Genomic DNA, 14,266 nt, shown 5'->3' on the forward strand with positions numbered 1-14,266 from the left:
ATTTTTCAGTAACTCTTTCATGTCTTAGGTTATTTGAATCTCTCATAAACTCCCAGTCTCCCCTATCTGGATTCAACAATAATTGGTGTTATTACTGACTAACAGAACAAAGCAAATCTGAGGATGCCAAGTCTCAGAGATAGAAACCCAGTAGCAGGTTCCAGTGAGAGATATACAAGGCATGAAGCCAGAGGTGAAGTGTAACTCTCTATGGTACATGATAGTGACATCCTCACCCTCTGAAAAGTTGGAAACTAGAGCCGGAGTTTTGGTTTCTTTTTAAATGTAAGCACCCAAAATAAAATGTATGATGGTTCCATTTTTCTGCCCAGTTTAAATATTTCTTTAGGATGTCATGCTTGGTCCTCTGGGACTTAGACACTCAAGAATGTAACAACAACTTTAAAAATAATCCACCTTCTAACCTTCTTTTTTTTTTTTTGGTGTGCCTTTTGTTTTCAAGGTGGTCCTAGACGTTGGCTGTGGATCAGGAATCCTTTCATTTTTTGCAGTGCAGGCTGGAGCGAGAAAAGTCTATGCAGTTGAAGCCAGTTCAGTGGCAAAATATGCCGAGGTAAGTGTTTTGTTAAACCAGGTGTTAAACTGTAGGTAACTAGTGTACCACAAAGGCAGCAGATATCTAGGACCACATCTCGCAGATGGCAATGCTGCAGATTTCTGTTTATAACGTGACTAAGGATGTGTGGTGTTAGTGTTGATAATTTAAAAATATCTTTAAAGGTGTTCTACTTGATGCAATGTAATACTGATAATAATATAATAAATAATTTGCCTTCCTTTTTGATAAGGTCACAAGTGCCCTTAAAATACCAATGATTAAATCTTTTCTCCCCCACAAAATTTGTTTTTGCCTTTCCCTTATTTTTGATGTTTCTGTGCAACTGGGTATTTTTTTTAATTTTTTTTAAAAATTATTTTGGCCGTAGTTGCTCTGACTATTGATTTAATTTCCAATCCCTTAGGCCTGGTCTACACTGGCGGGGGGAGGGGAATCGATCTAAGATACACAACTTCAGCTACGAGAATTGTGTAGCTGAAGTCGACATATCTTAGATCGACTTAGATTGACTTACTTCGCATCCTCGCGGGCACGGGATCGATGTCCGCCGCTCCCCCATTGACTCTCGCCCTGGTGGAGTTCCGGAGTCGACGGGGAGCACGTTCGGGGATCGATGTATCACGTCTAGATGAGACGCGATACATCAATCCCCGATAGTTTGATCACTACCAGCTGATCCAGCGGGTAGTGTAGACATACCCTTAGTGTGGTTAGTCAGCTCTTTCCCTGGTCTTAGGAAATAATCACTCACTTTACTGAGCTATAATATTCGCCCTGTTTAAGTCGAGAGAGGGAAATAACTCCTAAAGTAATTGATTACTAAATAATGTAATTTTGTATGTCTTTCTGATCCAGATATCTTCTTTTTCTTTCAGTGAGTTGTAATACTAATTTAAAGATGTTAGATGGACAGCACTCAGAACTGCCAGTCTTTTAAGCATAGACAAAGCAATTAAGGAGCTGCAGTGGAAGTTTGCCAATGCTTCCCTAACAATGTGACCCTATCTTGCTCTGCTAGAGTTGAGATGGTAGCTCATCCTGCAGAACCAATTCAGTCCTTGGGCTGTCTGCCAATTGTCAATTGTAATAATGGTTTTTGTGATAAGGAAACCTGTCAACTGGGAATTAAGGCTGTTTGGGTTTTAAAGGAAGAACATCTGCAGTATTAGACACTTACTTTTTTTCCAAATATACATAGCTACAAACCTGTAGGTTTTTAACATTTTCCTTTTGGCTCTGATATAGGGCTCCAAAGAGTCTCCCTGTTCATTGTTTTATAAACTTGTATCAGTGAATGAATGTCTTATAGAAATGTTCTGGATTTAACAAAGGTAAATAGGTGATAGATGTAGATTGAGCTAGGAATCGAACAGCATCACCTTCATATTTCCTGCTTATTTATGCTGTGGTTAAAAATGCTTGAATAGAGGCTACTCATAGTTTTTGTTAATTTGCTTATACATAAACAAGATATCGTATATATATTTTGTAGGTGGTAAGTATAGAAAAAGGTTGAGTGTAAGCACCCGAAAGGACTGTGGAAAGACATGCAGAGCAGGCCCACTTTTTTTCTGGAAAATCTTTTCTGTCTTCAAATTTAGGTTATAGAAGAACTCTTGCTGAGTTTTAGCTTTGCTAATTAAAGTGAGAACTGTTTGTGATGTTTGTCATTTGCCAGAAACATCAAAAAACATCTGAAAAGTTACACCCCGAAAAATGATGTATGACCAAGTTCTTCTTCGAGTGATTGCTCCTATGCATTCCAGTTAGGTGTGCGCGCCGCGCGTGCACGGCTCTTCGGAACATTTTTACCCTAGCAACTCCGGCGGGCCGGCTGGGCGCCCCCTGGAGTGGCGCCGCTATAGCGCTGGATATATACCCCAGCCGGCCCTTCCGCTCCTCAGTTCCTTCTTCCCGCCCGTGACGGCCGTTGGAACAGTGGAGTGCTCCTTTGACCTCCACATCCCTAGCTTCTCTCTGTTTCTTGTTGTGTATTTAGTGTATATAGTCAGTTAAAATAGTTAGTAAAGTTAGTATTTAGATAGATTAAGGGGAATTAGGGGGGCTTAGCCCCTCTTCTCCCAACCGGTGCGGGCTTATGCCCAAGACACCGGGGTTTAAGCCCTGTGCGGCTTCCCAGCGGCACATGCCGATTGGGGACCCTCACGACTCCTGCCTGCGTTGTTGAGGAGAGGCTCATCACGCAGATAAGTGCCCAGTTTGCAGATCGTTCAAACCTAGAACGAAAAAGGAGCGGGACATTAGATTGAAGCAGCTCCTAATGGAGTCGGCGCTTACCCCTGCGGTGCCGACACCATCAGCTCCGCAGTCGTCTTCGGCACGGAGCGCACCAGCGGTTTTCGACCGGTCCGGCACCGAGACTCTTAAAAGAAAGCAGCCGGCACCGAGGCCTTGGTACCGTTCCCTCTCGCCATCGGGGAAACGAAAGCTGCAGCAGAAGCCTATCAAGGCACCTGCGTTGGGTCCGCTCACCCAGCCACCACCGGCACCTCCGGCACCAACTGTGGTGGTGCACAGACCGTGCACGGTTCCGTTGACTCTGGTGCCGCAAGGGCCGTTGAGTCTGGTACCGCCCTGCTCCCCGGTGCCAACCGCGGTCGAGCTGCCTCTCCCGTCGACGCCCGAGACTTTCTCGATGGCGAGAGAGCTCATCGAGCTCACAGAGGCACCGAGCCTCCGGCCCCCGGCACCGCCGGTGCGGGCTGTACAGTCAGTGGGAAAGCCGGCTATGATGAGGCCACCTTCCCCTGACAGATGGGATAGACGGCGTTCCAGGTCCCGATCCCGATCCCGGAGACGGTCGCCGTCACGCCGATCCAGATCCCGGCACCGATCACCATCTCGGTACCGCTCCCCGTCTCGGCGCCGGTCGCAGTCCCAGTACCGCTCCGCATCGCGGTACCGGTCGCACTCCCGGAGACGTTCCCGGTCACCAGACCGTCGGTACCGAAGGAGGTCCGGTTCCCGGTACCGTTCCCAGCACCGCGACTCTCGAAGCCGCTCTCACCGACATCGGTCGAGATCGCGGTCGACCTCCCGGCACCGGCACGGTCGATGGTCCCGCTCTCGCTCCCGGCACCACGACGACCGGCACCGATCCCTGGCACCGTCCAGGGACAGACCGGCGGCATCGACGGCGCAGTCCTTGAGCGCCTCTGCCCCCCTATGGCCTTCTCGCCAACCCTCGGTCGCCTCTCAGGCGGACAGTGGTGGAGATCTCCGGGCCGACCCCCAAGGGCAGGACCACGGTCCGCAGCAGTGGGGCTTTTGGACCCCCTGGGCCTACCATGAGGCTCAAGGCCCCCCCCCCCCCGTGCCCCAGGGGCTCCGAATGCAGGGTGCTGGAAGCAACGCTCAGCAGGCTCCCTCCATCATCACAGGGTGAGACCCCACCGCCACCTGTAGCGGCAGAGCATCCTGTGGCCGAGGCGGCTTCCCACCCCCTGGAAGAACCACCTCCAGAGGCCGTGGTCCAGGGTCTGTCCTCGTCTTCCTCGCTGGACAAGGCGGTGGTGGGGGCATCTACAGTGAACCCCCCTCCGATTGACTTGCGGGCCCACCAGGACCTTCTTCGCCGGGTGGCGCAGGCTATTGACCTCCCCGTGGCAGAGGTTGCTGAGGATGACTACCCGGTGACCAGGGTGCTTGGAGCTGAGGCCCCGCTGCGGGTGGCCCTACCTTTTATCCGCACCATACAAAAGAATGCCACTACCATCTGCCAGTCACCGGCGTCCGTCCCTCCCACCGCTCGCGGAGTGGAACGCAAGTACTCGGTTCCTCCCAGCGGCTACGAGTACCTATATACGCACCCGACTCTGGACTCCCTCGTGGTGCAGTCCGTAAATGACCGGGAGAGACATGGGCAACCCGCTCCAGCGCCAAAGTCTAAAGACGCACAGCGCATGGATCTGTTGGGCCGGAAGGTCTATTTGGCAGGTGGTCTCCAGCTCCGGATTGCCAACCAGCTGGCTCTCCTTGGTTGCTACACCTATGACATTTTGGTGTCCCTATCCAAGTTCTCGGAGCTGATCCCAACAGCCTCCCGACAGGAGTTCTCTGCCCTCCTTGAAGAGGGCAATAAAGCCTCCCGGTCCTCCATCCAGGCCGCTCTGGACTCGGCGGACTCAGGGGCCAGAACTCTGGCTCCGGGAGTGACCATGAGACGCATCTCCTGGTTGCAGTCCTCCACCTTGCCGCCCGAGGTGCAGTACACCCTGCAAGACGTCCCCTTTGACACTCAGGGTCTCTTTTCTGAGAAAACGGACTCCAGGATTCAGACCCTCAAAGATGGTCGAATCGCCATCCGCACCCTGGGTATGCACACACCGGCTACCCAACGGAGGTCGTTCCGGCAACAGCCATACCGACCATTTACTCAGGCCAGGTCACGGCCTTATACTAGTCGCAGAGGCAGCCTAAACCGCCGTAGACCATCGGGCAACAGGCGTAACCAGGCCCAGGCGCCCTCCAAGGCCCCTCAAGGGCCTAAGCAGACATTTTGATGGGATGCCCTAGGACGGCCCATCAGACTCTTTGCCGGATCCTTCCCCGTTATTTTGCAACCGCCTTTCCCACTTCCTCCCGGCGTGGTCCCAAATAACAACGGACAACTGGGTACTTCGCACGGTCCAGTATGGTTACCACCTTCAGTTTGTTTCGCCCCTTCCCTCCCACCCACCTTCCCCGTCCCTCTTCAGGGACCCCTCTCACGAGCAATTCCTCTTGCAAGAGGTCGAGGCTCTGTTGAGCTTGGGTGCCATAGAGGAGGTGCCAAACGACATGCGAGGCAGGGGATTTTATTCCCGATATTTTCTCATCCCCAAGGCGAAAGGAGGTCTCCGACCTATACTAGACCTCCGGGAGCTCAACAGGTACCTGCTCAAGCTCAAGTTTCGCATGGTCACCCTGGGGACCATCATTCCCTCCCTGGATCCGGGAGACTGATTTGCCGCCCTCGATATGAAGGATGCGTACTTCCATATCGCAATTTACCCTCCCCATCGACGCTACCTGTGGTTCGTAGTCAACAAGGTGCACTACCAGTTTGCGGTACTACCCTTCGGCCTTTCCACCACGCCGAGGGTCTTCACCAAGTGCATGGCAGTGGTTGCCGCCGCCCTCCGCCGTCGTCGCATGCACGTCTACCCGTATCTCGACGACTGGCTGGTTCGCGGGCCATCCCGACAGCTAGTGGCAGGTCAAATGGCCGAGATCCTAGCCCTGTTTCGGTACCTGGGCCTTCTCATAAACGCCGAGAAGTCCACTTTAACTCCATCACAAAGGGTGGAGTTCATCGGAGCGGTCCTGGACTCCAGTTTGGCCAGGGCCTGCCTCCCTCGACCTCGGCACCAGACGATGGTCTCCATCATCCGGGACCTGCACGCTTTTCCCACGACAACGGTTCGGTCCTGCCTACGCCTCCTGGGCCACATGGCGTCCTGCACGTTCGTGACCACGTACGCGAGGCTGCGCCTTCGCCCATTTCAAACTTGGCTGGCGTCGGTGTACCGTCCGCACCGTGACCCTCTGGACATGGTGGTCACGGTCACGAAGCCAATCCTCGGTTCGCTCAGCTGGTGGCTGGACCCAGAGGTCGTGTGTGCAGGAGTCCCGTTCCGCCCTCCTCGCCCATCCGTCACCCTGACCACGGATGCCTCGGCGTTGGGATGGGGGGCTCACCTTGGCGACCTACACACCCAGGGTCTCTGGTCGCCCCGAGAGCTCTCCCTCCATATCAACGTCAGGGAGCTGCGAGCGATCCGCTTGGCGTGTCACACCTTCTGCGCCCATCTGCAAGGGCGCTGTGTGGCGGTGTTCACAGACAACACGACGGCGATGTTCTATGTCAACAAGCAGGGTGGAGCCCGCTCCCCCCTGCTTTGCACGGAAGCGATGCTCCTGTGGGACTTCTGTGTAACCCACTCGATTCACCTGGCAGCATCCTTTCTTCCAGGAGTGCAGAACACGCTGGCCGACCATCTAAGCAGGTCGTTCCTCGCCCACGAGTGGTTCCTTCGTCCGGATATGGTGCTCACAATTTTCCGAAGGTGGGGGTTTCCCAAGATAGACCTGTTTGCCACCAAGGAGAACAGGAAGTGCCACCGGTTTTGTTCTTACCAGGGTTGCTCCAGAGGCTCCCTGTCGGACACATTCCTCTGCTCCTGGACGGATCACCTCCTCTACGCCTTCCCTCCGTTCCCACTCATACACCGGGTGCTACTCAAGCTTCGGAGGGACAGGGCCCGCCTCATTCTCGTCGCTCCGGCCTGGCCACAGCAGCACTGGTACACTCTGCTGCTCGAGCTCTCCGTTCAGGATCCCATTCCCCTTCCATTATGGCCGGACCTCATCATGCAGGACTTCGGCAGACTCCGCCACCCGGACCTACAGTCCCTCCATCTTACAGCTTGGTACCTGCGTGGTTGACCCACGCGGAGCGGGACTGTTCGGCGGCGGTGCAGCAAGTCCTGATGGAAAGCAGAAAGCCTTCCACTCGCTCAACCTACCTCGCGAAATGGAAGCATTTCGCGCTCTGGTGCGATCACAGAGGCCTTAATCCCTTCCTGGTCCCTATTCCTACGATCCTGGACTACCTCTGGTCCCTTAAGGAACAAGGACTCGCGGTCTCCTCCTTGAAGGTACACCTGGCAGCCGTGTCCGCCTTTCGTCCATCCATAGGAGGTCGGTCCATCTTTTCCAACCAGATGGTTTCCCGCTTCCTTAAGGGCCTGGACCGCTTGTACCCGCCAATACGACATCCTACCCCGTCCTGGGATTTGAACCTAGTTCTGGCCAAGCTTATGGGAGCACCCTTCGAGCCCCTGGCCACGTGCTCCCTGCTCTATCTCTCGTGGAAAATGGCCTTTCTCGTCGCTATAACGTCAGCAAGACGAGTTTCCGAGCTCCGTGCCCTAACGGTTGGTCCACCGTATACCGTCTTCCATGGAGACAAGGTGCAGCTTCGACCACACCCGGCCTTCCTCCCTAAGGTGGTGTCGGCCTTCCACCTCAACCAGGACATTTTCCTTCCGGTCTTCTTCCCGAAGCCGCACGCCTCACCTCGTGAGCAACAGCTTCACACCCTGGACGTCCGCATGGCCCTCGCTTTTTATATAGAGCGGACGAAGCCCTTCCGGCGTTCGCCCCAGCTGTTTGTAGCGGTTGCTGATCGCATGAAGGGCGAGCCAGTCTCCTCCCAAAGGATTTCCTCCTGGGTGACTGCATGTATCCGGACATGCTACGAGCTTGCTCGCTTGCCAGCACGCCGCCTCACCGCTCACTCTACGAGGGCGCAAACCTCGTCTGCCACCTTTCTGGCCCATGTACCCATCCAGGACATCTGTAGAGCGGCCACCTGGTCTTCTGTCCACACCTTCGCTTCCCACTACGCGTTGGTGCAACAATCCAGAGACGATGCAGCCTTCGGCTCAGCAGTCTTACACTCTGCCACGTCTCACTCCGACCCCACCGCCTAGGTAAGGCTTGGGAATCACCTAACTGGAATGCATAGGAGCAATCACTTGAAGAAGAAAAGACGGTTACTCACCGTTGTAACTGTTGTTCTTCGAGATGTGTTGCTCCTATCCATTCCAGTCCCGCCCTCCTTCCCCACTGTCGGAGTAACCGGCAAGAAGGAACTGAGGAGCAGAAGGGCCGGCTGGGGTATATATCCAGCGCTATAGTGGCACCACTCCAGGGGGCGCCCAGCCGGCCCGCCGGAGTTGCTAGGGTAAAAATGTTCCGAAGAGCCGTGCACGAGCGGCGCGCACACCTAACTGGAATGGATAGGAGCAGCACATCTCGAAGAACAACAGTTACAACGGTGAGTAACCGTCTTTTCTGACTTCGCTGGGGCTGCAAGGACAAGTTCGGTGGGGTTAAATTTGTGGTCCAGTCTCTTAATTTCATGGTAAATGGAAGTATTAACTAGCAGCGTTCAGGACAATGGGATACCCGATCTCTAATAATAAAGAACAAAAGGGAACTCAAATGACCTGGGACACTGGAAATGAGATATGGAATGTTTTGCCTTTTGATCACAGGTTTGAATTTGGTCCAGGTCAGAAGTAAACAAAAGTCATTGTTATCAGTAGGTTAATCAGTGTTTTACATGAAATGAGCTGATAGCCTGTGGAGAGGTAGATTATACATAAAGAAATGCATAGACACACACCCCTCACAGTTGTGATCGAGTTCATGCCACGTCTGCGTTCTATCAAGTGCTATATAAACTTATGGTGCAATATAAATCTTTTATTAGAATAACTGGTGCCCTGTTGGTAGAGAGCGACCAAGAATCCATTAGGTCCGGTAACGGAATTACCTTCCCACTCTGAGAGCTGGTTTCTCCAGGTGATGGCTAACGTACATTGGTGGGGCAGATTGCACTGCTGCTGACTGCGCTTGCACCACTTTTATTTTTGTGGATAGACAGAAAACTTCAGTCCCAAGGCTGTCAGCCCAGCTATTCTCACAAACACTAAATTAACACTGAAAATAATTTTTAAAAAGGGAATATGTATAACAATGTCAACTACCTCTAGGGTTAAATGCTACAACTGCTTAGCAATATCTGACAGTTTAGGAGCAGAAATGAAAAACACCTTATTCAGTTGTAACTACAGGAGGGAGAATGTTGGGTGGGAAAAATGCAGTTGCCCAAATTGGAATTTACACTGGACATAAGAAGAAGTTGGGCTAATGAATGGCCTTCTCAGCTTCTTGGTTTTACATTTCATTCAAATTATGATACCTTCAGGAGCACAGTACTCCCTTCCCTGTGCTGGAATGTGGATTCATTATTGTTTTAGAAGGAAGAATGTCTTGTAGTCAGTCACCAACACAAACAATATTAGCTGACAGAGCACTGAATTTCCAAATACCAACTTTCTAGCATGGTCACTCCCTACCCAAGCATGCCGCCTGGTATCACACCACCTGTCCAATCCATGCCCACACATCCTCTAGCTGTATGTCAGAACCTGCATCTGACCAACGTACGCCATCATCCCCCCAAACTTCTGGCTGATTGTAATGGATGTCCCTGTGCTGTAACACTGAGCCCCCTTTCTCCAGGAATATCATGGTGACCCCCTTATTTACTTTCTTACGAGCCTTGCCCACATGCGCTAGGTCTGCTCCCAGTGATTGCCTGTCAGTGAGTGCAGAAGTGGCATGAGCTGATCCCACTGCATGTCTCTTCTCGATATGAACAACTTCACCCCTGCAGCCCAGCTGAGATCCAGCTGCCATACTAGCTGCCCTCTTGTGGGCCCAATGCACCACAAAGTACCCACAAACCCAGATATTGCATATGCTATGTGTAGCTTCTGAAACAAACAAGATAGTTACGTTTTGCTGTTCCCTGCCGTCTTTTGCTTGGTGCAGACGTAAGTCCTGTAACACCATGATTTCTAGCACCCTCTTGCCTGCACCTGCTGGGAGCTGAAACCCCTTGTAACTGCTGATGTTGCTGTCCCAATCCTGAGAGAATGAGTACCGAATTTGGAGGGAGGTCAAGACCACAGCAGCGCAGGGTTTTTCTCAATACTGCACTGAATCGGTACCTTGCCAGACAGCTGCCATCATCGTGTATGAACAGCGATCCTGGTTGCAGGCCCCAGGTTTTTAGCAAGGCTTTTATTGCCTTTATAGGGCACAAGCGCCCATCTGCACATTCCTTCAGCACCACATAAGCCTCCTTTCCCTTCTGGTCTGTTTCTGAGTACCAAAAGTGCAGGGACACTGCTCCTGCAAATAGTTGCACATCATCTATTACATTTAATGGGACCTGTCCACAGCTGCCATAAGCACCAGTTCACTCACTCTAAAAGTGACAGAGAAGGCAACAACAAATGCTGCTGTAAATAAAATGGCTTTCTTCCCACAGCTGCAGAGCCTATACTAGTGGGTAACCTGTCATCCCTTCCTTACTTTTTAAAGTAAGGTTGACTAACACATTATGAAATATTATAATTTGACAAAAATAGTTTGTTAAATAAAGCACACTGAGTGGTTCAGTAACCTTAACACTTTTATTGTGTGCTTTTTCACATACTAGTTCTTAAAATCTAGTAACACACAGTGAGTCTTCATTAGCAATGTTCTAATATATAATGCCTGGGTTATAACAAGAATGGATTAGTTTCTGTCAGTTTCTTCCTGGTTACAGTCATCATTCCTCTTGTGGTATTTCTTGCCATCTGTTTCAGATGTCCAAAGTATATACTGTAGAATGTTAAATTAACAAGTTACATTCATTGAGGCTTTTCTAGAACAAATATCCAGAGACCTGGTAATAGTGGGGGACTTTACCCAGATATCTGCTGGAAAAATAATACTGAAAAACACAAAATGTCCAATACGTTTATTGAAATGTGTTGGGGACAATTTCTTGTTTCAGATGGTGGAGGAAGTAACCGGGGGGCAGCCATTTTAGACTTGATTCTGACTTGGGTGGAATTGGTTGTGAATCTGAAGGTGGGAAGGCAACTTGGGTGAAAGTGATCATGAAATGATAGGCTTCCTGATTCTAAGGAAAAGAAGGAGTGAGAGCAGCAGAATAAGGGGAATGGACTTTTTAAAAGCAGACTTTAATAAGCTCAGAGAGTTAGTAGATAAGGTCCCTTAGAAAGAAAATCTAAGGGGGAGAAGGGAGTTCAGGAGAGCTAGCAGTTTCTCTGAGACAGCATTAAAGGCACAATAGCAAACTATCCTGATGCAAAGGAATGATAAGAAGAATAGTAAGAGGGCACTATGTTTTGCCTCTTGAGCAATTTGATTACCTGAAAATCAAAAAGGAATCCTACAAGTGGAAACATGGACAGATTGCTTAGAATGAGTACAAAAGAATAGCACAAGTGTGTAGGGACAAAATCAGAACAAGGGGGAATGAATGCAAGCCAGAATAGGGAGAGAACAGGTTAAAGAATATTTAAATGTTAGATGTATTCAAGTCAGTAGGGCCTGATGAAATTCACCCTAGGAAACTAGCTGAAGCAATCTTGGAACTATTAATGATTATCTGCGAAAACTCATCAGCCTAACTTCACTACCTGAAAAGATACTGGAGCAAATTATTTAACAATCAGTTTGTAAGCACCTAGAGGATGATAGAGTGATAAGTCATAGCCAACGTGATTTTGTCAAGAAAAACTAGCCTAATTTCCTTCTTTGACAAGGTTAGTGGCCCAGTGGCTGGGGGGGAAGCAATAGACATGATATATCTTGATTTTTAGTGAAGCTTTTGATGGTGTCCCACATGACATTGTCCTAAGCAAGCTAGGGAAATGTGATCTAGATGAAATTATTATAAGGTTGGTGCGCAATTGTTTGAATAACCGTACACAAAGAATGGTTATCCATGGTTTACTGTCAAACTGGGAGAATGTATCTAGAGGGATCCTGCAGGGTCAGCCCTGGCTCTGGTTCTATTCAATATTTTGATTAATTACTTGAATAATGGAGTGGAGAGTGGGCTTATAAAATCTGTGAATAAAACCAAGCTGGGAGGGGTTGCAAACACTGTGAAGGACAAGATTAGAATTCCAAACAACTTTGATAAATTAAAGAATTGGTCTGAAATCAGCAAGATGAAATTCAGTAAAGGCATATGCAAAGTACTACACTTAGGAAGGAAAGATCAAACACAAATACAAAATGGGAAATACAGTAACTGGCTAGGTGGTAGTACTATTGGAAAGGATCTGTGGGTTATAGTAGATCACAGATTGAGTATGAACTAACAATGTGGTGCAGTTGCAGAAAAGGCTAATTTTGTGAGTGCATTAACAGGATTGTCATATGTAAGATACGGAAGATAATTGTTCCACTCTACTTGGCAGCAATGAGGCCCCAGTTGGGGAACCATGTCTAATTTTGGTGGCCCCATTTTAAGAAAGATGTGGGCAGACTGGAGAGAGTCCAGATGAGAACAACAAAAATAATAAAAGTTTTAGAAAATCTGACCTATGAGGAAAGGTTAAAAAAAATGGGTATGTTTTAGTCTTGAGAACAGAAGACTGAGCGAGGGACCTGATAAGTCATCAAATATTGATAAGGGCTGTTATAAAGAAGACGATGATCAATTGTTCTCTATGTCCACCAAAGCTAGGTCAAGACGTAATGGGCTTAATATGCAGCAAGGGAGAATTAAATAAGATATTAGGAAAAACTTTCTAATCGTAAGGGTGCTTATGTGCTGGAATAGGCTTCCAAGGGAGGTTATGGAATCCACGTAATTGGAGGTTTTTAAGAACAGATTAAATAAACACCTGTCTAGATATACTTGCTCCTACCTCAGTGTAGGGGAATTGACTTGATGACTTCTTGAGGTCCCTTTAAGCCCTACATTTCTATGATTGTCCCAGCCCCACTGGAAGAAAGACGAGGCAATGTATGAGGATTAGACCACAACTTTATTCACTCAATGTGTACGGTAGTACTCAACAATAAATTGTATAATACAGGTCATGATTAAGGCTGTGAGTTTGTCATGGAGGTCACAGATTTCATGACTTTCCGTAACCTCTGTGACTTCTGCAGTGGCCAGTGTGGCTGGATCAGGGGCAGCTCAGTCAGCCCCTGCACCAGGCACACCAGCCACTGCTGGGGCCGTCTCGGGCCACCATGCCCTCATGCTCCCCCACAGCAGCAGAGTTTGGGTGTGGCGGGGACAGGGGGATGGGACACGGGACGGGGTGGGGCGGGCTCTGGGCGGCGCTTACCTGGGGGCTCCCCGGAAGTGGCAACATCCCTCTCACTCAGCTGCTAGGTGGAGGCTTGGCCAGGCAGCTCTGCGTGCTGCCTCTGCCCAGAGCGCTGACTTAGCAGCTCCCATTGGCCAGGAACTACAGCCAATGGGAGCTGTGGGGGTGGTGCCTGCAGGTGGAGGCAGCGCGCAGTCTTGTGCTTCTCTGGAAGTACCTGGGGTATAAATACCACCCCCAGGTCCCTGGAGGGCACTGCCCCCTTCCTCCTCCCCTCCACACACACACACACACCTTGTCCATCACGTCTTGTCCTCCCTGTTCTGTCCAGGTAAATTTTCCCCTTCCTATCACCTCTGCCATCCAGTTGGGAGTGGGGGCTCTTATTGGAACAACAACCCCTTTTCTTCTGGCCAGCTGAACAAAGATAGAGCACGTTCAGTTGCAGTGAGCTCATTCTGTGCTCTTTCCACTTTAACATGGGCCATATGACAACAATGCAACAATCTGATTTGCTGACTGCAGTAAAATCATATTCCTTATATTTGCACCATAGAAAGTAATGCAGTAGTAGTTTATTGAGATATATGGTGGTTTTGCAGTAGATCTTTTTGTTGTGTAAATCTGATTTGAACTCTGTACAATGACTAGCAGACACTCAAAAGTACACAACAATAAGACGGTTGAAGTTCAAGATGAATGCTGTGTGTTGCCTACAGATGTGTAGTGGTTACATAGGATTTCTAAATAGGGCAATTAAGGGGTAAGTTATAATGGGTGCTGCATAAGGAGATATGCTGGTTACAGCTGAATTATCTAGTTGTTTAAGATATTTCCTTTTGCAATATTCTAAGAATTTTACTTCACTCTGTACTGTGCAGTACTCCTGTGACCTTTTCAGTGTTTGGTAATTTAATTTGCTGGCATTTACATTTTCTCATGTGGCTTCACTAAACTG

General features: G+C 49.6%; 1 protein-coding gene across 9 annotated transcripts in view; it reads left to right on the plus strand.

Moving 5' to 3' along the window:
- LOC120408121 (histone-arginine methyltransferase CARM1-like) overlaps nt 1-14,266 on the plus strand; it is a 131,655-nt gene that overhangs the window by 66,414 nt on the left and 50,975 nt on the right. For all 9 annotated transcript variants that reach the window (XM_039544719.1, XM_039544721.1, XM_039544718.1 and 6 more), the window contains one exon: nt 464-574. In XM_039544719.1, the coding sequence (XP_039400653.1) occupies nt 464-574 (111 nt within the window). The remainder of the gene's footprint in view (nt 1-463; nt 575-14,266) is intronic.

This window comes from Mauremys reevesii, linkage group 6, assembly GCF_016161935.1.
Source record: "Mauremys reevesii isolate NIE-2019 linkage group 6, ASM1616193v1, whole genome shotgun sequence".
NCBI lineage: Eukaryota > Metazoa > Chordata > Testudines > Geoemydidae > Mauremys > Mauremys reevesii.